The sequence below is a fragment of the Daphnia pulex genome, chromosome 9 (genome assembly GCF_021134715.1).
Source record: "Daphnia pulex isolate KAP4 chromosome 9, ASM2113471v1".
In the NCBI taxonomy this organism is placed as follows: Eukaryota; Metazoa; Arthropoda; class Branchiopoda; order Diplostraca; family Daphniidae; genus Daphnia; species Daphnia pulex.
This window is the reverse complement of record NC_060025.1, coordinates 5421691-5445597: the sequence shown is the minus strand read 5'-3', so window position 1 is coordinate 5445597 and position 23907 is coordinate 5421691. Positions and strand designations below refer to the sequence as shown.

Here is a 23907-nt window from a genome sequence, read left to right as displayed (position 1 = left end):
TTGATCAAATGAAATGAAATAAAACATCAATGTATAATTTTTAAAATCCTCGTTGCTTTTGGAATAAAATAATCCACCGGTAGTCTTATTTATATTACTAGTGAATTATGTGTCTAGTGTGGTTTTGAAAAAAGGACAGTAGGCTAAGTTTTTGCTGGAAATGCTAGATGGCAGAAGCGTACGCGAGAAATGGGCTCACTCGTATGTTGAGATTGATGGCCAACTTTTCAGTCATCCTATGATTTTATTTTGATTGTTTTGGAAGTGGTTGTGTTGTATCCATGGTTGTATCGTTCGACGATTGCTGGTTAACTAAATTAATGTCTGGTTAACTACTAACTAGTTTAAACAAATTTTTTTTGGTAAAGGGAAATAATTGAAACCATGTCTCAGGTAAAAATAATAAATAACATTGTAAAAATAATTATATTATTTCCTCAATTTAATAAAGAAAGGGTGGGTGAAACCAGATTTTGCAAAGGGATCTGAAGGCTATACACACTCAACAAAGAAACAATGCAGCAGTAAATCACTTATGTATGATTCTGCAAGAGTGAAACAATCAACAGAATCTACAGAATGTACGTCAACACCAGTAAACTCTAGTGAACTTGTAGTTCAAAAGAAAAAAGTTGCAGAAGTGAAACATTGGTTGGAACAAGCATTTTCAAAAAGCCAGCAGGTTTGACAGTATTCACTTACCTTTGGAGTTTTATTGATAAAATCTTTAATTTTTCAGGGACAGTTTCTTCTCTTAACTGGCCCCCCTGGATGTGGCAAATATCAAACTTTAAGTGTACTGTGCAAAGAATTAAACATAGAAATACTAGCTTGGGAGGAACCAATCAAGCATTTTGAAGCTAGTGAATGGGAATATGAACAATGTTTGTAAAATATTGCAGTCTATTACTTAGTTCTACATTAAGGATATTCTATCTTTAGATAATCCTCACCATTATAGAGAGCCTAAGCAAAAAGATGTCAATTTTTATGATCACCTAGAAGAGTTTTTGGAAAGAGCAAATCGTTTCTCCACTCTTAAAATGAAAGATGCTAAAGGTTCAGTTGCTCACAATTCCAACATGAGAAAAATTCTTCTCATAAAAGAATTTCCCCCTATGATTTTCAAAAATCTTGAAAGATGGCACAATATCCTCCTGTATGTAGGCTGAGTTTTGTGAGCATGTTATTTCATATAGAATCCTGCTAGTAATTTCTGTTTACAATTTGTTTAGGAAGTACTCACATAGAACAAGAACACCTGCTGTATTCATATTAACTAGTACGAAAGCCTTCAACAGCACTCAGCTAAAACTTTTTCCAACTGTTTTGTCAGAAAGACTTATGATGTCCACTGTCAAGTACCTTTCATTTGGGTTATTGTTTGGTAATTTTTTATACCAAGTTTCTTTGTCCTTCCATGCAGCTTTACAGGTCTTGCAAATACTTTTGTACTAAAAGCACTACAAAGAGTTTCACTTAAATCTAAACAAGCTACTCCACCTGAAGTGATCGAAGGTATTGTTGGATCTTGCAATGGCGACCTGCGAAGTGCTTTGAATGCGATGCACTGGATAACTACAAGTAAATATTTCATAATAATTTTATTCGTGAACAAACTTACTACATTTTATTAATTAGGCAATGTCAACGTTAAAAAACCGCCCGCCTACTCGAAAAAGAGGAAACTTGCTTCCGTTGAAAAGAAAGATTCATTAAACACGATGTATGTCCGAGATGGATCGCTGGATTTCATGCACGCAATTGGAAAAATTCTCCATTCAAAAAGTAATCACTTCATATGTTTTAACGCATATAACTTATTGTCATACGTTGGTTTCTATTTAAAACGTGATAGGATTGGATCAAGTTCAGGGAAGTTTGCCTGAATTACCGAAACATTTGTTAGAAGAATTTCGGCTGCCATTGAAAGAAGATGTTAATGAATTAACTAAAAATATTGATGAAGCTTCCTCTAAGGTTCTGCTGTATCTACACCAGAATTATCCGCTCTATTTCAACCGAATTGAAGACGTGTCCAAAGCTGTAGGATACTTGAGCTCAGCCGACTCACTTGGTAACCAGTTGGTGTATAAAGAGATTTTTGATGAATGGTCCCTTTTAACTGGTGTGCGAGGCCTGTTGTTTAGCAACACAAGCGTTAACGGTAATGAGGTTGCGTTTAAAGGTGTATACACTTATATACTTGACAAGTAATTTCCTAAACTCAAGGTAGTGCTTGGCGTCCTCTGAGAAAACCTGATTATTATTCAGTTCTTCAACAGCAACAAGAATTGCACATGCACGTACAAGACGGTTATGGTAATAAATGTGGACCCTCTTTTTTTTCTGAAACATTGCCGTTTATCAACCTTATTCGATCAGGATCTAAAATAACAGACGGTGAGATCTCATTTCTCTTTATTTTTAAATATCTTATTATTATTCATTTAATTAAATTGATACAGGGTTAAAATCAACATCAGGCCAGCTTAATTACCACCAGTTTCAAGTTAGTCAATCCACTGATTTTTCAGCAAATGTAGTGGACTCCGTAAACTCGAATGGTAAAAAGGATCGGGACGAGGACGCTGATATCATCATCGAAGATTATGACGACTAGAGTCGTCACGTCGCGATAATAAAGAGATCGAGGTTTTTTTTTATTGTAATGTCAACAATTTCTAATATTTAGAATTATAAAATTCTATTTGATGAACAAAGAGGAATAAATAATTTAAAAATATTTTCTTATATTGTAAGTATGCCAATGAATGAATAAGAAAACTTTTTAAAGGAAAAATTGGTATACTGAATTAAAGTGTCTTTAGTCCTTTACAGACGATTAACGAATCAGCCACAAAAAAAAATTTTACAAATAAACTTAGTAATTAAGACAGGAAATGTATTTAATCAAATGCATGGAACATAAAAAATTATTTAATATACTTGTCCATGAATTTCTTATGAAATTCAGACCGAAGTGAATCATTAATAAAAGTGATTTCTTTCCTTTCCGGCTCAGCACGGGAACAATTTTTGAAGACAACATCGTCATCCCATCGTCGTTTGACACGCAAGTCAGATTTCTGAGGTTTCCCAGCGTAATTTAACAATGGATTTCCGCTTAAAATATTTTCCATTCTGATACGTTCCTCTTCTTGTCTCTGTTCCATTTCCTGAAAAACAAGCAATTTGTGTATTTGACAAACAAGAGCATCTAAGTCAATGATAATACCTTTTTGGCCAATTCAGATGCTCGTTCACCCTTTATTCTCTGAAGCTCTGCCATTAATTCAGCAGTGTCATCTTCATCTTCTTCATCAACACTGTCATCACTTTCGTCTTCAATGGGATCATCTGCATCCAAGCTACTAGGATCAACACGTAATTTCTTCCTGCAAAGTGTTAACACATTCTTTAATCCCATAACTGAAATAGTTTGTAGAGATAGGGAAAAAAAGTTAAATGTTTTTCAGACTTACTGGGAAGATACTGACGAAGCTGATTTAACAGCCCTATCTCTGTCTTTGCGATCTCCTTTTTCCTTATGAGATTTTTCCCGTTCTTCTAGATCTCTTTTTAGATCCTTGTTGCGAATTTCCTCTGATGATCCCTGACCAATATCCCTATCAAAAGAAATAAAATTAGAATGTCAGAATTTTTGAATTAAATTTAAATTTTACCTGTATTTTAGTTTAGTATGTGATGCAAGATCTCGACTCGAATATTGCTTACTCATAGAACTGAGAGACGTTTCTCCCCTGCCTTGTCCTCCAGTAGCAGGGGCAAATGTTGGTCGCGAAGCAGTTGTCATTTTCTAACGATTTTTCAATTACTGTGGAAAATGCTACTTGTACTTGGCTTTGATGAAAGAGTTGCTCTGTTGTATCCGACTCTTGAAAACCTCCAAAGTTACTAAACGCTTTTCCCCCAACACAATTAAAATCAACTAATCAAGGACACACGACAGAAGTTGGATTCTTACTCGAGAATCTCGAGTCGAGATGCAACTCATGCAAGAAGCAGAAGAAGCAGGTTGATAGTTCTTCGTTTTCAATGTGGTGTCGCTAGTGTCGATTTTTATGCTCCTCCCCCGATTTGATCAGAAAACCCGCGAAATTTTGTTAATTAAAAAAAGTACGAAATAGGTTACTTTGTTTCACCTCACATAACTGGTTTCCTACATTTCCACACACGATTTATGTTACGCAATTACAGTACATTAAAGGAATACATATGTTTGTGGTTTATTTTTAATAACCAATAAAAAAATCGACTGTGTGAATGTGTTGACAATGAAAGTTCTAGATTTTCAATCACTACTAAAACAAATTTAGATTGATAAAACAACAAACCATAGTAGTGCGCATCGTCTTGCACCTTCCCTTTTCTACATTATTATTTTATCAACGGGAATGTCAAGAAGTGGTACCACATTTATAGGATGCATCCACATTAATCGTTCTCCGACAATTTCACTAATATTTGAGCGCGCCAGCGGTTGTAGACGAACTATTTGTTCAACTGTTTTCCCAGTTTTCATCAAATATTTCACTAAATCGAATTATCCAAGGAATTATCGATCAGAACGGTGTGGAAAAGAGTAATTTCCAGTATCATTTTGATGATTAATGATGGTCTGGGGTGAACAACTACTGAAAACGTCATTTCTTTTGTATCGACTATCGACCACACAAACATTTGGGGTACTAGGTAATGAACTACCTCGTGAACTACTTAGTAGGCTTTCTTTTTCCGGATCAGATCTAGTCAGGAGGCAGTTAGAATTACAACGAGAACTGTCAGGTTGTAACTCAATAGGTGAAAACCCGTTCGTCAAATTTACAGACTAAAATGCAATTTAAAAAAAAAATTGGGTTAGTCACAATATTTATCATCTACATAAAAGTAATTCAGTTGCAGGAATCCCATACCGTATCAGAATCTTCTCTGCTAGACATGAAAGCAGATTCGCATTCCGTCATTCGTGGCACAACTTCACGCTGTACCCGCTCTAGGACGGTAGCACTTCTGACTGCTTGGTACAGGGATCGGCTCATGTGAAAATACACTAGATCACTGACCGCACGAACAGTATAATCAACAACAAACGCCTGTCCACGTGCAGCTTTGCTTCCATTATCGCCAATGTCGAATTCATCGATGATTGGAGAGTGAATTGATTGTACGCTGCCATGAAAGAACTGGTTGGCAAATGACGATTCTCCTGATACATAATAACATTAAACCATTGGTGAAATCGCCATGCAGTAAAGTTATTAAACCCCCTACAATATATAGCTCATCTTTTGCCATGTTATAGTTAAAAGCAATAGTACCCATCCCAATATTTCAACAGAGAATAACGTTAATGAAATGAAAAAGCAAGGCAAAAAACAAACGAAGTCGGTAAAAAAACTCGACAGAACTTTTTAGTTAATAACTTTCTTCATTTCAATTTTCCTGCCCCCTCATCGGACGATAAGATGATTTCAGAATTCAGATGAGTAGTAATTTGTAGTAGCATTAATTATACGAACCCGTAGCCGATGAGTAGGATGACGTCAAGGCCTGAGCACCAAAATGGGTAAATGGTCCACTCTCAAAAAACAAATTTTCGTTTCCAACTGTCACTTCCACGCGGCCTTCAAGAATAAGGATAAAGTAATCAGCGGGCTTTCCCTTAAAAAAAAAATATGAATTAATTAGGCTTTAGAACGGAGAAAATTTTTCAAATCTAATTAAGAAATGCATTAATAATCATGTTGCTGACCTGCTGAAACAGTAGCGTTTCCGGATCATATTTTGAATTGTCCTTTTTCTTAACGCGAATAAATCGGATGGTCGAACTTTGCTGTATTAATCGAAGAAGAATATTTTGAGATATCCACTCAGTCTTAAATGGATCGACAGAGGAAGTGAGAAACTGTAGAGTGGCCAAAGCTAACTGGGGAGAGATTTTATGAGCAGGCTTCACGCGATGGCGCACAGCAAAGTTACTGAAGTCGTGCAAAACCTTGCAACCCTTCTCTCGACGACGTTTACTTCGATTGTCCACTAAAATTTAAAAAGAACAGAAGGAAATATATGTAAGTAATAAAAATTGAAATGGAAATAACTTACTCCATATGTCAGTTTCATCGACAATTTCAGCTGAAACAAAAATGAGAAAAGCATTAATAAAATCCTTACAACTTGTATTTATATTTTTTTTGCAATCTAGCTAACCCTGGATCAATTCTTCAATGACGTCTTCTAGAGTTACCAATCCCACCGTCTCATAAAACGGGTCACCGTCTCCTTCGCAATTCACTCGCTGAACAAAGGCCATATGACCCTTGTGGCCTTCTTTAAATTCGTTGAAAATCACGTCAAGTGTTGTGTCCTCGAAGACGAAGTTACATCGATTTTGGTAAAACTGACACAAGGTCTTCAACGGAGTTGCATCGTCAGGATCTACCAGAGCCAATTCTTTTATGAACAACAGAGCTATTATATTATTGCGTTGCTCCTCATAGACGGGTATTCGCGAGAAACCTGTAAAATATCAGAATGTTAGTCCTTTTTTTAAGATGTCGAATTTTCATGGTTCACTGAGCGGCAACACCTTGCTTCATTATCTCCGAAACTGTCTCGAAGTCCAAAACTGATTCATAGCTCAGCATGAAAACGTCCTCCAACCTCGTCATAATATCTCCCACGGTTTTCCGACGGAGTTCTAAAGCCCCAGCGATTATGTTAACTTCTTCTTTCTCCAAGCCATGATACTCATTCGTGACCTTTGTATCAAGAAAAGTAAATAGAAAAAAAAAAACGTAACGGTAAGTATAAGTATATGCGTTTGTTCTTTGTTGGTTTCTGTTTCACTTGGCATGAGTCGTTTTAAATTTTAAAACAAAAATGCGCAATTCAATAAGGCCTTTGATATTTAATCAAGACAATTCTACAACTAAACAAACAACTGGTTAGACCTCGTTACGAAAGAATGCGTGCTTAGAATACAAAACACTTGAACTATCGGTTTCCAGAGAATCCAATTTAAAATGCAAAACCCTTCGAAAGTGATAAGAGTAGGCTATAAATCTACTGCTACTAAACATTTAAATAACTAAAAATTTTCCTGTCTAATGAAATAACAAATAAATACCATCAATACCTTTATCAGCTCTTTCAGTCTTTCTCGGTCGTAAAATGCACCAATCTCTTTTCCCAGAATTCGATCAAGAATCAAAGAGATTGGATATGCCATGGGAAAGGTAATCAGCATGAAAAACTTTGTAATCCAAACCGTATGCGCGCCTATGGCTAGTCCAAATCGTGAACATAACGACTATATATATTTTTGAAAAAAAAAAAATAAATAAATCAAATAACGCGCAAAGGCATCATTGCATCAACATAAGAATTCATTACCTGAGGGATAATTTCACCGAAGATGACGATTCCCAAGGTTGATCCGATAATTGCGATGAGACCTTTTAGCTCAATGCTTATCGTTAAGTGACTTAATAAGTATATTACGGTGAATAATACCAGATGTTAAATCATCCAATAGGATAGTAAGTGTAGAATTGAAGAGTACGTTGCCCAGAAGTAAAGTGCATAACAGATAATTTCCGCGATTTCTTATAGGGATTATGGTCTAATGGAAAAATTTTCAAGAAAACATAATCAGACATTTTTTCGAAAACTATGGGTGATAAGTTGACTACCTTAGCAAAACGTCTCTCTCTTTCTAATCCAGTATTTTCGTAAATTTTCAGTTCGGTGCGATCGAGAGCCATGAGTCCTACAAAAACGATACTTTTATACACACACACTAACGAATAGGTTACATTGAATAATAAGTTATATAGCTTAGCCGTGTGGACCCAATTTCATATCCTAACCTTTCATATAACTAACCTAACCTACAGAATGAGTAACGCAAATATTTTTGAACTTTTTTCATTTTTTTTAAAATATCCACGATAAAGTTCACTGAACTACAGGAAAGCTATGCATCTCCAAGCCGAAGAAAATTCACAATTAGTTTTTATGAAAACAGATATATAGTACCTAAATTGAGACCAGAGAAAAGTCCAGATAAGGATAACAAAATGGTTATGATGGACACTTGAATCCATATGGGGAGAGAACGCTGGTAAGTTCGCAGTTTCAATCCCGGTTCTTTTCCTTGATGAAACCACCGGTTCAAACCATTTAACCGTGCTAAAGTACAAACATAAAACGCCGATGATCCTTCTTCCGAATTTTCACTGTTAATTTGATCTGAGATGGGCAGACGAAAATGAACTAAAGACGAGTGCGTAGTCAACGATCCATTGTTCAGCTGTGTACAGGATGGTTTTAAACAATGCTATCAAGTAAATAAAATTCAAATTGTTAATTTACCTGAATTGTGACTGTGAAGGGCAAATCTTCACAGTCCGACCCTCTTTCACGGGGAACAAAAACAAACCGGAATTCCGAAGTTTCGCTGAAGTCGTAGCCAAACAAGCGCACAGCTACCTAGATTTATTTGATTAAGAAAACGAAGATAACAATTGACACGAGCATGTCCATCAATAAAATAAGGCGAACGATGCAACACATCGTCCAAAAATAATTTACGTGAAAGTATGCCATATTTTCCTAATAAAACCAACGATCAACGATTTAATAATTGAAATAATACAAAGACTTTTGCGTGCACAGTAACAATACCAAGTGCATTTATGTAATGAATCACATGAATTTCTGGTCATGCACGCTTTTTTGTATTACCTGCAAAAGCGCAAAGTTCGAGCTTGTATCTTACTTATGTCAAAACAAATAAAAAAAAAAGCCTAAAAGTATCCCTAATAGAAACAAAAAAAATTAACTAAACTAAAAATTAAATTTAAATAAAACATTTATGGAATTTAAAATTTAAATGAAGAAAAATTAAGCTATAGATTAACCTTACTAGTGTACCAGCCAGAAAGACTGAAACTCCGTCTTCATAAAACACTTCTTTTTCAGCTGTCTCCTCAACGCGCAGTCCTGTTATGACGGCCGGTCGAAAGTCAGCTCTTGTTGACACGATCGATTCAATGTCTGGAGCTGAGCGATTTGCCGGAGGTCTGCGAAGCCGATTTCAAGAATAAGCATTAACAAGATGACCAAGATCTTGTGTTGAGTCAGCAGCAAGTTTGTCCTATTGAAACATTTTTGTTTTCAACTTGTTTTGTAATTGAAATGGTTCTATTTGCTAAGCAACTCTCACATCACATTCACGCCAAGCACAATCATCATCGGAACAAGAAAGTCACAATTTAGAGAGTAGTTCTTCCGATGAAAAGAATATTGTTGACGAGTTGATGATTGAATTCCTCGGCAACACAAGGTTACCCAAGCAATAGGTTTGCAAAGAAATATACTTATAATTTAACTTGTTTAAAAAAAACTATTCTAACATTCTTATCACTGAGTTATGTAACAATATAGGCTACTCAGCCTTACGAATTCCCGACTAATTTGCTATGTAGGTAAAGAAATTCGTTACCGGTACATGCATTGACGAAAAATGAAATTTCTCTACTAATAAGCGTTTAATATAGAAATACGGAATACGGAATACGTTATTTATATCAGCGGTGAAACCTTGCTCGGCCAAGCATTAAATGTTTTTGTGTATCGTAACCCGCATAATCGCATATCCAGCAAAAACAAAATAGGCCATTAAAACGACAATCAAGACACTTATTACATTATTCTTTATTATAGGCCTACTTGTCATTTTTACGTTTCAGAAATCTAGAACTAATTACTTCATGGTGAAAAAAATACAGTTGAAATAACTTTAAAATATTAATTTGACAGACAATTTTGAATTTCTGTGTACAACAGCGGCAAGTGATGAATTGAATAATACCTTAACGTCGATTTTAAAACCACAGCGGTGTCCCAAGTTTTGTTTTCGCTAGGACAAAGTATTAGTCCGTTATAGCGAAAAAGATCGATATCAATAGGTTTAGACAAAACACAATTAAGTTCAGATGTATTCCGATTAATTTCAATACGAATCACAGGGAATTCACACGATTTGTGTGCCACAGTTACTTGTCGGAAATTTTTTGGGATAATGTCGTACCCATTGCACCCGCACATTCTTAATATGAAACTTGATGATTCAATCGCGTAGATTTCGGCGGATATAGTATCGTCTTTATTGGAACACTGTACAACGCTTTTTACATTCTTAACCCAAACGGACGACACAAACACGGGGTAGAAAATATTAACTAAAACCAAAAAGCGAATTTTACTAACCGACGCCATGTTCATGTTCACATTATGTAACTCAAATCTTGAATGTATCGCAAGCACCTGTCAGCTGGGGCCTGGGTCTCGACGAAACGAAACCCCTTTCCCGTTATATTTCTATCGTCATGATACTATGACGCGCCGTTTGGCTCACTACCCCTGGCTGACTTGGAAATACCGTGGCGCCACCTAGTGAGCGTATGTGTAACTACATAGGGGATGCTCCTACACCAGCCAACGTGTAGTGTAGTGATGGTGGATGGCGTAGTGTAGTGTGGTGTAGTATGGTAAAATCCCGATTACACTTGCCTGGTCTCCCATATAGTGTAGTGTTTGGCGTAGTGTAGTGTAGCATAGTGTAGTGAAACCGGGTTTTTTCAAATTTTCTGACTCCTGATATAGTGTAGTGTATGGTGTAGTATAGTATAGTATAGTATAGTTAAAACGGAACTTTCTACAAATGTGTCCTTCCCCTGATATATGACAATGCGCTGTCCGGCGCGCATCAGGGCAGTGTCTCTGACAAACATTTCTTGTCGGCGAGCGGCCGAGCGCCTTCAGTATAAAACGAATGATCTTGCCAATGCAAGGCATGACTTGACGTGAATTCGTTCTGGAACACTCCGCCAAATATAGATGAAGAGATGAACGTGACAAAATTATCCAAAACGGCCGGAGTCCAATCCAATCCAATCATATAGTTCCTATATGTAACTATACTAAGCTACACTACACTATATCAGGGGAAGGACACATTTGTAGAAAGTTCGTCACCTCCTCAATCAGGTTCAGCAACGTACCGGTGTCTTACTTCAATATAATAACTCTAAGCGTCTCCAAGCGTTGATGTGCGAGTGGATAATTAGCTGGAAGCACCTGAGTGCTGTGGTGTCGGCCATATCTCTCACTGGCTGGAGTGTATCAGCTTATGTGTGTGTGCTTCTATTAGGACGTCTGGCTTTCCAAACATGACTTTTAGGAGGTTTTCTGCTACGGTGTAGTACTCCTCCAGATTCTCGACGCACAGCTAAGCTTCATATTTCAAATAATCTTTTTGGTAGTCAAATTTTTGCTCCGCAAGAATTGTAGATTCGTGGACAGAAACGTTGAATTATTTCCCTGAAAGTTGTCCGTTCCAGTACATCCACTTAGAATTTAATTTAGCGTTTTGACAGTTTTGTTGAGGAAGCTGGGACTGGAGTTGGGTTGCGGCAGCTCCTGCTGCAATAACAGCAATCAGCCGTTTGGAATAGGTCTCGTTGATCTTGTAATTTGTTGGCGATCAATTCCTTTCTTGATCTGTTGCAGCATCTGGCGCTCGATCTTTGTTGAGTGCCAAATATCAGCAGAAACGTTTGTTCTTGTCGTTTTCTTTCTACATTTGCCAGGATGTTTTTGTATTTGTCTGTTTTGTATTTTATGATGATGAGTGCATCGCCTACCTCTTCTTCTATCTCGATTTGGTAGTTTGATTCAACTTCAAATGGTTTTTTTGGGGGTTGCACCTGTGGTTTCTCGTGTAACCCCTGAAGAGAGCCTAGTGAATTTGCTGCAAAATTTATTTTACGTTAGATTCAGCTCCCAGCACCAGGTTGTGGATGGTAAGATCCGCTGTCACCTTTCTATATTCTTTGATCGTTTATCCACTGTGTGATGTGTCCTCTGATTTCTTCGGGTGACTAATTTTCTTGGGAGATCCATTATTTCTGTTTAGGAAAGAAAAAATATAATTTAGTTTTATTTGCTTAAGTTTAAATATTTGATTTGGCAAAGCCTGTGTTTTAGCTTGTCAGCTGCTTGATTGGTTGCTCTCATTGTTTGGAGTGTAGCGCCTCATACGGTGTTGTTCGAAAATTGAAAGGGCTTTTCTTTATGGTATCTTCCTGTATTTGCATCCCTTGGTTGTATTATGACGATTAAGAGTGGTACAGATAGTTTATCGTACGCTAGTTACTAGACCCAGCCCATTCCCAATATCTTAAGTTAACATAGGGGAGAACGGGGACACCGAAGATCGTACTCTCGCAAATAAGCTGGGAGAGCGATAATACGGCCGGATCGTGTTTGGCCGTTGAAGAGGATTTCATTTCCAACATTGGCAGTGACGTAAGTTTGTTGACTTTCAACCTCATTGGATTATTATTCTTCTGGTTTTCATGAAAGGTACCAGAAACATTTTTCCGTCTATCAAATCAAAATCCCACTCATCGATGCGACGAATAAGTTAAGAAAAAATATATGTTTGTAATCTTTTGAGAAGTATGGGTGGTTAAATGCTGATACTGCAAGAGACAAATTTTCTTCCTACAGTGATATAGTTTCAAGATCTTGTGGGTACTCAAAAACATTGACGCAAACAACGATTGAACCGTTTGTTATCATACATAGAGGAGACCGGACCCATCTTGGACAGTCCCGGTTTTTACCCCAAATCTTCCATCCCCTTACGCAAAATTGAATATTTTTCCCAAAAAATACGCGAAATTGTTACCCACACCCCCTTGAATTTTTTGTATTTATAGCTTCAAAATTTAAAAAAAAAATACAGCGATTTCAATTTTTCCATGTTCTGGCTGGGGTAAAATAAGTCAGCCGCCTGTACCAGGTTAGACAGGGTCTAAAAAAGGGGAAAAAATCAAGTATATTTTTTTAAATAAAAAAAGTAGGGAGTTACATGATGATGTCATGTTGAAAGTTTAGAGACTATAAGTGGAAAAATGTGAAAGTTTGCTTATAGGGAAAGGAATTCAAATTTAAGGTAGGCCTTGTATATTGGAGGGACGAAGTTTGCCCAAGGCAACAACAGACAAAAATTTATAGATACCCTCTAATGGCAAAATATGACCCCACGTATTTTTCCAAAGTGACTTCAAACTACTACCATCGTTGAAATAAATGGTACGTCTCAACCGTACGGAATAATTTTTTTACAGTATTAGAGGCGATTGAATTATCTATGCAATGGTATAAACATTTTAGTCTTAAAGTTTTTTTTTGTCTAATAAGAGTAAAAGCGGAGAACAAATTTGCAAATTATTGTAGTGTTTTTTTCTTACTTCAATAGCTCTGGTAGTTTTTGTCTGAGATCAATCAAACTTTGTAAGAAGTAGATTTATTTCTAAGATAATATTGTAGTAAAAATTAAGATTTTAGATTGTTTCTTACTATTTTCCCTTTCCAACATGGATGGTGTCCAACATGGGTCCGGTCTCCCCTACATTATTATGAAACTTATTGGTTTTTTTGGTCCATCCATTGAAAATTCGTTGTTTTTCAGGAAGTTCTATGCAACGTATAATATCATGGTGTAAAGAAGGTAATTACGTAATGTGCGGCCTAATTCTGAAACCTAATAACATTATTTTGTCTGAAAGGTCACAATTGCGTCTCTCCTGCTCAAGTTAATTGTTGTTAATCTCAAAGCGAATGGCGGATTGCATAACTGCACTGTCACGCTGAACAGAGAAAGGCTGCAAAAAATTGAAGTTTAATTTTCTGTGCTAGATGTGCAACTAAAGAAATATGTTGGTAGAGCAAACGATGTGCTATGTTGCTTTCAGGATAATGTAACTGAACATCCTATTTCAACACAAACCATGCACGAAAACTTTAGCAGCCTTCCTAAATTTTCTTGCGCATCTTTCAACACTCGGGTAAAGTTTTCCCAGTCAGCATAACATACTTTACAACATTCCTCCCCTTGTTGTCACTCACTCAGAAAATTGTTTTCTTACATAACTGTGTTTTCTAATTACAGATCAAGGACAAGGCAATTTGTCTGTGTACTTCCATCGAAACGCAAATGTACCACAGTACAGCAAACTGCCTTCGACGACCACTCCGACGAAGACATAACGCTAGCAGAAGAGGAATCTTTACCCATCACAGAACTGGATAACGCAGAATCAATAGACGACACGGATCAATCTATTTCAGACGACAGCGATGTTGAAGCTGAAGGAACAGAACTAAATCCCCCCGTAGAACCCCAAAAAGTTGAAGGAAAAGTAATCGGTAAAACTGTCTTCACTGACAACGCCCTTGCAAAAAGATCAGCGAAATGGAAAAAAAAAAACTATTTCATCTGCGGTTAACACTGTCGACTTCCTAAATCGTCATAAAGACATGAAAACTTATGCTATGAAAAGAGCATTAAAGTTACAAGATGCTGGTGATATTGTCTTTCGCTCAATATCAGATAGCGCGGATGTTTCTACAGATTCCTATATCACGACTCAAGAAGATTATCTCGATCCTGTATTCCGTTGTTGCTGGGGAAAGAGACCAAAAGTAGGTCAAATGTACGGTACAAAGTACGTGGAAGATTATCAGAGTGACATTAAAAGCCTCTACAATTGCGGAGAAGCCGACAAGAAGAACAAAAAGAGTCCTGCGCAAATGCTTGACATTTTGGAGTCGCGATATCCGAACGAATTTTGCCTGCCATCTGAAAATGACATTCGCACCAAAATAAACAAACTCCAAACAAAAAAAAATCAGCGGTGAGATTTCCTACTATAAGGGTAAAGTGAATAAAAACAAGTGAAAGCTACCAACAATTTCAACAGTTATTGTCCGTTTCATAAGAATTACTTTTTATGATCGGATGTGTAGTTGAGACAGACGCGTTAATTTGCCTAATTTCGCAAAGAGTGTGTCTGTGCTGTATGCAAGACGTTGCAAACAACATGCTAACTATGAAAGATGTAAACCAGGCAACTGGAATACCTGATTAAAATAGTCAGAAGTAATTATACATGGTACTTGCAGAACTTGGGCCATTGCCATCAAAAGAAATCCAAATGAAGCAGAGACCTAGTCAACACACATAAAGAGGTAAAAGTTAGATTCACGCAACAAGTAAACATGTCCGACAGTGATCTTACTAGAGACTCCATACCAGTGACTTCATACCACTTACGTCAAAAAGAAATCTCAATGAAGCAGAGAGCTAGTCAACACACATGCAGCGAAAAGTAATATGAAAGCAACAAGAAAATGTGTCTAACGCTTATTATACCAAAGACTCCATACCATTGACGTCCAAGACAGACCTAGTCAATATGCAAGATAGAAATGTCATCATAAAACGTTGTAAACACCAATATGTGCAACAATAAACAGACCCTTGAACACAATTATAGTCATTCTCAAAAATCTTGGGAGAACTCCAAATAACAACTGCATAACTTTCAGAGCACTCGTTATCTAATTTTTCCCCATTTTCTGGTTCTAATTCTTTCATTTGCTCTTCTGAAATTCTCAATTACAGCGTTGACCGGAGGATTTGAAACGTTTCATCATTGAACGGGTACAAGTGATGGAGAAAGGAAAAAGATCAGTCAGTTAGAATTTAGGAAGCAAAAAGATCGTGTCAGATCCTTTACGAGTGTGATTGCAGGGTAGTAACTGTTCCGACAAGTTAATTGCGTAAGGGACGTTGTTGCGGAGCGGACTGTGGCTGTCGGTGCAGGCAGTAAAAGTAGGGCTCTCCGTCTGACTATTAGAGCAGCGGTGATTTGTACATAACTTCTGGACTATCTTTATATCGATTATGGGTAACGCTCGCGCACATATCGCCAACCAAATAAAAAAAAGCAAACTATACCGTATCAGTCAAACTCTTACTGTATGGAAAGCCAGATGCCCTGATAGTAGCGGACACGTAGAAGTCCAGTCACACACCAACGCTTTGGAAACACCTCGTAAGTGGAGACACCGATTACCAAGAACAAGCCATGGAGGTCTCCTACGAACGAGAATTCTTCACTCGAGCCTCCTAAAATGTAAGCCAATTAGACAAAATCAGTAGCAAATAATGTGACAAACATGGATCAGGTTTTAAAATTTATTGAAGATTGTTCCAACGAAAAATCACACTTAGTTTTATTCGTCTTGTATAAATTTGATTCAATGTTTATACTTTCTAATAGTAGATTTCACACGTCGGCAGTGTGGCTCAATTATCAGCTGATCGGAAATCAATCCTAGTTTTTCAGGGAGCTACGGTGTTCATTAAGTTATAAACTAATATGAAAGCAACAATATTTTTCCGAAAACACAGAAAATTTACAGCAGAAAAATCAGAATTGGCGATTTATTTATTTTATAAGTTGAAGCATGAAAAAAACGATGGTGTGAATATAAAGCATGAAAAAATCTATAATAAACGCAACAAAACTGTTTCATTTGGCGATTTACAGTCTCATGCCTCGCCAATATTTGTTATTTTTGCTGATCTGCATGTCCGTTGGGCAGATCAAAATAACGCTGTTCATTGTATCGCCGATCGGTTATAAATTTCTCTCGTGGTTAAAGGTCTTCAACAATTGCATTCCAAGGCGAAGGTCTGGCCATTCGCCGCTCAGAACACCTCCGTGAGCCCAAACAATATGTGGGTATGAATTTCAACATCATATCGCAAGCCAGGACCATTGAATTTGTGAGACCCCCATTTAGGGTCAAAATCTGATGGTTCTATGATTTTAAAATCAGTTCCACCAAGAGAAATAAACGTCGATGCATCTCTTGGAGCTTTTTGGAAACGGTTCTCCCAGTTAAGCTTTTGTAATAAAATTGAGGAAATTTATGAACCGATTTTTAAAAAATAAAATAAAATATTCTACTTAATACTGGTCTGCAAGAAGGTTGATGAATGTGAGAACTTTCACTATCGTTGATTAGGGTTGCATCAAAAGTTTCAATACTATATCGTTAAACAGCATCAAAGCCCATAATAGATCACAAAAGTTCCGTCGAAAAAAATTCATTGAGGCTAGTTATCTTAGGTTGTGTTTTTGAAACCATGGCGGTTTCACTTGAGCATTCGTTGCATTTGCAGCTTTCATCGCAAAAAACACATTCAACTTGCAGCAACAGAAAAAATAGTTCTATAGTTCAGATAGTGGAACCTTAGTTTGGTACAACTAAGGTCTGAGATTTGATTCTTAGGTTATTAGTTGAGTCTGATTATCATGCTGTGACTGCTAAAAATTGAATAAAACATGCATTCACATCTAAATTATATCGTCATATTTATTTAGAGCTATATCATATTTATTAGAGATAACCAATTTTGAATAACAAATATAATTCTAAAATTGACATCAATGTCGACATTGAGTTGAGGTTTTTTGTTGGTAGTCATTCACTCTGAATGTTCACATTTCTCGTAATATCCCTACCTGGAAACGTAATTCCTCTTGCAAAGCCCAAATTGCTCTTACCAACATGTTATATATATACCAAATTATAAATATAACTAAATTCCTCCTGACACAACTCCTGCATCTATCCAAAAGATGAATTTCCACCAGGTTCTTCTCAATTTGTAGAAACGTCATCGAGTGAATCAGAAGAAAAAACTATTCCCAATTCTTTAAACAACAGTAATCCATCGGCTAGTAAAAGTGCAAAGACTCCTACGCAAGATGCAATCAAAACTAAACTAGAAGAAGTAAACAATGAATTATGGTTAGATTGTATAAGCGTCGAGATGCAGACATGCTGACTCCTGACGAAGAAATTGTTTTCAAAAAGAAAAAAAGGGAGAAGACTTGAAACTCCATGCTTGAAAGTAAATTGATGAAATGGCAAAATCGCCAAAGAAATCAGAAAAAGCGTTACAATCTAGCTGTTGTTCTGAAATATGCCACTTCCGAATTCAAATCGAAATTGAAACTCCGTAATGAAGTTGGCAAACCAAGAATTGAAACTGTTCAACCGTACTTTATGAGGCTATCGTCAATATCACAATGCACGGATCTGCCGGCAAAGAAAAGAGAAGAAATTGAATTTTTTGGTGCATCTTGACACAGACGACTTAATTGCCCAATTCAACAGAGACGGTTTTTATGTCAATCGAAGTTCAGTTTACTTTCAATTAAAACCAAAGCGATTCAATAGTTCAGAAGGAAAGCGGCATTTCCAGTGCAACTTATACATACCAAAATGATCATTACAAAAGTCATCCTGATCAACGGTTTTGCAAGGCTACAATCAATAATTTGGAACAGCTCGCCTTGCTTCTTGGACCTTCTGAAGGGATTTTCCTTTCTCAAGATGACAATGCAAGGTATTGTTTACGGAATATCAATGAAACTACATTATTCTCATCTTTTATCATAATATATATTTTACGCTATATAGAGTGGATATTGGAATTGTTGCACCAAATAAGCAAGTCCTGATACTCATGCATCTAGAGCACCACATTCATCTTCTAGATCATAACTGGGTTGTGACATCGGGGCACAAACTAATTCCTTCAGTGTATGCCGGAATTGTTATTGCCAATTACGATTGGTGCAAATGGTCTTGGAAAACCGGATGCTTTCGGCTATTCTGGACAGACGTATATTGTAATTCACCCTGGGAAACATAACTTCTCGACAGCATTGGCCCATGGAATGGATTTTGAAAAGTTCCTGTTGCATTCGTCATTCGAGTTCGATTCGCTAACGAAAACAGAGAAATCGGTTAAACCCGGCCATTTTGATTTTATTCGGAATGAAATTGGTATTTTAATCGAGGCTGCTTTTCATCACTTCAACAAGCCAGAAAATGACAGAAAATGGAGGGTTTTATTTGGTTTTTTAGCAGTAAATATCTCGGCAAATAAGCCGTGAGCAAAAACCACATGCGCATCCACAAAAAAGATCAAAATGATGTCCCAGTCAAAATCCGAACTCGAAAAATCACAAGCGTCAACGAAAATGGCGATAATTTTGGCTAAAGTGAAGTGGGCCAGAAGACGTTGAATGGATTGCGGAAGACCAACTTGGTCTTTGTGGTCGAATTACTTGATTTCCAGTCGTCAAAAACGAAACTTTAACTCCATTTTTTATTCGGAGGGGGGGGGGGTCATGTAAAATATTACGTAGTATTAGGGTTTAGGGGTCAGCATAGTACTTCAATCTACTACAGGGAGGAGGGAGAGGGTCAACATTCAGTAAAAACCCTACCTTGTAGTATGTGAATGTCCTCTTTTATTGGCACCTCTGGTTAACCGTTCATTCCTAATCGTGGATTCTGGGTATTATCTTAATTAGATGATCTATGACGTATACCTTTTAAAATTAGAACTTGAATGGAAATTAAATGGACCTTAAATTAATTGAAAAAGTGAGAAACCAAAAAAAAAGAATGAGTGAGCCTGATGGTAGTGGAGCGAAAATCGGATGGGGAAATTAGAATATGTCTTGACACTTATGATCTAAACAAGGCAGAAAAGCACCAACGTTTTTAAGTTCCGTCGGTCTAAGAGATATTTTCGAGGATTGGAAGAGCTCAGTACTTCAGTACATGTACAGTAAATGTACAGTCAGTACATTAGATGGGACTTCCGGATTCCTCCAGGTTTAGTTGACTTGTTTTAACCACCATGGCTACTCTATTTAGGAGGTAGGCCTCGTTTTTTTTAGTCTTTTGATTAGATTAGCCTTTGGGGTTATCGTCTAGTCCCGCATCATATCAACAAACGATGTTCGAATTATTTGGTGACATGCGGAAGAAAAAGTCTATTTCGACGATTTTTTTGGGTGGGAGGGGTAGACCCTTGGAGAACTTAATTCTCTAGATTGGAGTCCCTATTTGATTTTTTTGTGGCAGTTAATTTAAAACTCAACAAGGACAGCCATTGGCAACAAAGTTTTGAAGCCAGATACAGAGAAGGTGTTGGCAATTTGGCGATTACGTTGTTTAAACAGCGTAAAAATAAACTTCAGAGATTCCTGGGAATGATCAACTATTTTGATAAGTTTGTGATACCCTATCTAAAAAATGTGCTCCCTTTCGAGCTTTGCCAAAAGCAGACACTGAATGGCAGTGGACAACAATACTTTGAAAGTATTTTCTAAAAGTATTAAAGCAGCAGTGACTAGTTTACCTGTTCTCTAATTGTTCGATTCATCAATTCCAATGGATTTTTCTGTTGAAGCCTCGCCGATAGGTTTTGGTGCAGTTCTTGTGAAATTGAACCAACTCCTAGAATTCCCGCCCAGAACCTTGACTGATACTCAGCTTTAGAATTTGGTCTCCAACTTTCCACCAATAATTCTACTGATAGATATGGTACTAATTGATTCGGATAATAAACCATTACTTGGTATTCTCCAAAAGCCTATCATGCAGACCCGGCATCCAGCAATCCATCGAAGGCGACTTTTATGAGTTTGAAGTAGTTGTACAAACCTGAAAAAGATCTTTATGTGGCGGACGCTCTCAGCCGAGCGCCAGAAAAACAACAATGTATTGAAGACTCCTAACTGAGCGACCAGTATGTCAAGATGGTGGTCTTATCACTGGCGTGGTACGTCTCACGAAAAGTTTGCATTCGCTACGGCAGCACCATCCAACTTTGGCTATGGTAAAAGAATTGGCTCGAAAAAGTTGACCCGAACACGAGGAATTGTCATCCCTTTTGGATGCATCGTCGTGATTTGAGTGAAAGTGGCGGTCTTCTGCTTAAAGGAGAGCAAGTCTTTGTTCCAACGGTTCTGCAATTAGAAGTTTTGCTACAGACCCACGAATTTAATCTCGGAATTTCCAAGTGCCTCAAACGTGTGAAACTGACGGTTTTTTTGGCTACTACTTTTGGCTTCTAACTACTAGTGCCTACCGTAGTACGGGGACGCGCGAGGTATGGGGACGCACGAGATATTCTTATGGGAAAAGGTGATTTACTCGGAGTTCCCAAATACATTTTTTTTTGTTTTCGTCGGAAAGTGACCAATTGTCTTTTGTAGGGAGTTATATGGGTCAAATTCTAGGTGTTTTTAGTTTATTTTTTAATCACGGGAACACGGGATCACGGGGTTTATAATTCGAGTCCCAATTATCGTTACACACGAGAAAGCCTTATGGATATCTGGTTAATATCGCAACCTATTATTAGGGAATTTTTTGTGATTAAAAGACGGGAAAAGATGCAAAAATAGAACTATGTCAATATTTCGATTTTTTCCTTGGAATTTAAAACGAATTTAAATTTGAGAATCTACTTTATCAATTCAGCATTTTTCCCTTACTCCCCCCTTCCGAGCAGATTTGTCGCGTTTTCATATTCCTACATTATAAGCGCTTTAAGATTTGGAGGGAATTTTTGAAAAATATTAAAATCCAAACATCCCGTTTTGACGAAAACGAACCAAAAGTCAAGAAGCTTTTCTGTAGATAATTTAGATATTTTGCACTTTTTCATGAAAAGAACAAAGCATTTGGGGTTAGTTCATTCTATGTGTTACGTGTTCGCGTGTAGTCTCATGTAAGATTTGCAAGAAATGTGCGTTAAAAAGAGTGAACTTACGTTGTGCCAACCTCTTCAAAGGGGAAACCTACAAGCATACGCACGATCAACACCTTGACTATCTAAGACTGGGGGCTAAATTTTTTTGCAATGACGTGATTTTTAAATACTGGTCGTTCGCTTTAAACGTGGCAAAGAATTTTTCAGAAAGGCCCGAGTTTACTGATGCTGTCACAAAAGCAACAATGGTTCTTGTCACGTTTTCACGGGAGGGCCCACAGCTGGGATTGTCGTGTGAAGATGATAATACAATGAATTTTTGGTATTTCTGTCTTATTTAAATTTCGCGGTTAGGTCTTGCATTTCGGACACTGACTAACCAGTGTTTTTTCCACTCAGGGTCCAAGAGCAAACACATAAAAAGCACATGAGTCGTGCCACTATACCCTTAGATTTCTCGGGAAGATTTTGTTTAGCTATAATTTTGAAAACCATTATTACAATAGGAAGAAGGGACGATATGTCAGCATCTTTGTTCTACCACAATGAAAAAAAAAAGATTTAAAACTCACGGAATATCTTGTAAAGTGTTAACATACGGTATCTTAATTTAAATGAAAATAACGTCCGAGGTCCGGCCTGAATGACTGATGAACATGAACATTTTCCACTTAATACAGGAAAAACTGGAAGTCATGATGGCAAAAAGAAAACTTACTCTTAAAGGTTTTCCTTCTCTGTTCTCTTATCGTTAAAAGACCTAGCCCGCCAAGTACGAAGTGAGTTAACTGTAAAGTTGTCTTTGAAAATTTGTTTTTAAATCCTTTCCCAATTTGTAATAGACAAAAGATCATCTTCGTCGTGGGAGCTAGGGAAACTACAGCTTGACTTAAAGGGCGAAGCACACATGCTTCAAATGAGATTCAAGATAAAAAATGAAAAGTATCTCGGTAAATAGTTTTTTTGGTTAAAGTCTATTTTAGCCGACCAAAACTATACTTATTTCTACTTTATTTTTACTTAATTCTACTTTATTTTTTACTTAATTCTCAATTTTTACTACACTCTCACTTTACTTCACTTTTCTTCATTTTACTTAAATAAGAGATTTATCACGTACAACCTTTCTGTTCCCTACCGTGTAGCAGACTGGCATACTGTCAATATTATTAAAACACTGTTTCCAAAAATTCATAATCCATATATAATAAAACAGCAAGCTTTTGGGGGAGGGGCTTATTCATGTCACGGACATTTTTGAGGGAGGAGCCTGTGTCTGTGTCAACAATGTGTCAACACAGGCTCCTCCCCCAAAAGCTTTTATTTTTTATATGGAATACGCCCAAACATGCCCAAACAAATCACCACCAGATGTCGTCGCCGTGATGACGCAATCTTTGATGACGCAACAACCAGCATCACCACCAGATGTCTCGCCGTGATGACGAAATCTCTTCAAGTAAGGTACTGGGCAGATTTCCCACGATAAAATCTATTACGGGCAGATGATTAAGCTACAGAAAAGCGAATAGCAAAACAGTCCGACTTTACGCTAGACAAAAGTTCCCCGGATTTGAACGGGGCTCAGGTTGCTCGTTAATACATAATAGTGAAATTTTATTTATTTTCACATTGATGTAATGTCGATTAGCACTTTGGTATAGCACTGGACTTCTAATAAATTGGTCAGTGGTTCAAATCCGAAATCGGGTGAAATTTATAAATAAATAATGCCATTTTATTTTAAAGTATGGGTCTATCAAGATTTACTTTACTTTTTATTTTAATGTATATTATGTTATCCTACTATATTATGAAGTTCATTGCACCATGAATATACAGCTTTATTCCAAATTTTTTTACTTTACTTTATTATAATATTACTGTAAATATTATTAAAACATTTTGCGTATCAAGGAAGTGTCGATTAGCTTTGTGGCATAGCACTAGATTACTGACAAAATGGTTTATGGTTCAAATCCAGTTAAGTAATATCTAGATTTTTTAAAAATAGTATTTTAAAATTTGAATTCATAACTGTTGGGATAGCGTAGAGGTATCGTATAAGCAGACGGACTCCATGGATAATGGTTCAACTCTGGTATCGGTTAAGTATTATGGTGACTGTATAGCACATCAGGAATACAAATTTTACTTTATTTTACTTAAATCTTTAAATACAAAGTAATTGCATTTATTTTACTTTACTGTATAGTAATGTTCATAGTGCTATGAACACACTATACTTTACTTTATTACTTTACTTTATTTTGTAAAATAAAGTAAAGCAATAAAGTAAAGTATATTTGAAAAGCAAACTTTAATTTAATTAATTTGAGTAACGTTATTGTATAATTTATTGGCTGAAAAAT

At 36.8% G+C, this 23907-nt stretch overlaps 3 protein-coding genes across 7 annotated transcripts; 1 reads left to right on the top strand and 2 right to left on the bottom strand.

Annotated features, from left to right (window-relative positions):
- The first annotated feature begins 208 nt into the window (after nt 1-208).
- LOC124201698 (cell cycle checkpoint protein RAD17-like) lies at nt 209-2746 on the top strand. 2 transcript variants are annotated; one of them, XM_046597876.1, is made up of 10 exons: nt 209-393; nt 452-682; nt 740-884; nt 943-1159; nt 1236-1361; nt 1427-1584; nt 1642-1788; nt 1859-2167; nt 2233-2403; nt 2469-2746. In XM_046597876.1, the coding sequence occupies exons 1-10, from the start codon at nt 385-387 to the stop codon at nt 2621-2623; spliced, it is 1668 nt and encodes a 555-aa protein (XP_046453832.1). In that variant the 5' UTR covers nt 209-384; the 3' UTR covers nt 2624-2746. The 2 variants fall into 2 exon arrangements, with proteins under 2 accessions (XP_046453832.1, XP_046453833.1); XM_046597877.1 differs by lacking the exon at nt 2469-2746 and having other exon boundaries at nt 234-393; nt 2237-2395.
- Nucleotides 2747-2888: 142 nt separating this feature from the next.
- Nucleotides 2889-4053, bottom strand: LOC124201699 (spliceosome-associated protein CWC15 homolog). The gene is made up of 4 exons (XM_046597878.1): nt 3687-4053; nt 3486-3629; nt 3239-3398; nt 2889-3179 (listed from the first exon to the last, which is right to left on the bottom strand). The coding sequence occupies exons 1-4, from the start codon at nt 3815-3817 to the stop codon at nt 2937-2939; spliced, it is 678 nt and encodes a 225-aa protein (XP_046453834.1). The 5' UTR covers nt 3818-4053; the 3' UTR covers nt 2889-2936.
- A 172-nt stretch (nt 4054-4225) lies between these two features.
- Nucleotides 4226-10574, bottom strand: LOC124201697 (unextended protein-like). Of its 4 annotated transcripts, none has more exons than XM_046597872.1 (15): nt 9899-10574; nt 8951-9107; nt 8398-8514; nt 8062-8335; nt 7716-7792; nt 7537-7645; nt 7417-7478; nt 7160-7333; nt 6611-6782; nt 6232-6540; nt 6127-6156; nt 5777-6060; nt 5544-5685; nt 4938-5230; nt 4226-4852 (listed from the first exon to the last, which is right to left on the bottom strand). In XM_046597872.1, the coding sequence occupies exons 1-15, from the start codon at nt 10309-10311 to the stop codon at nt 4580-4582; spliced, it is 2886 nt and encodes a 961-aa protein (XP_046453828.1). In that variant the 5' UTR covers nt 10312-10574; the 3' UTR covers nt 4226-4579. The 4 variants fall into 4 exon arrangements, with proteins under 4 accessions (XP_046453828.1, XP_046453831.1, XP_046453830.1 ...); XM_046597875.1 differs by having other exon boundaries at nt 8959-9107; nt 10297-10566; XM_046597874.1 differs by having other exon boundaries at nt 8959-9181; nt 9899-10032.
- Nucleotides 10575-23907: the final 13333 nt, after the last annotated feature.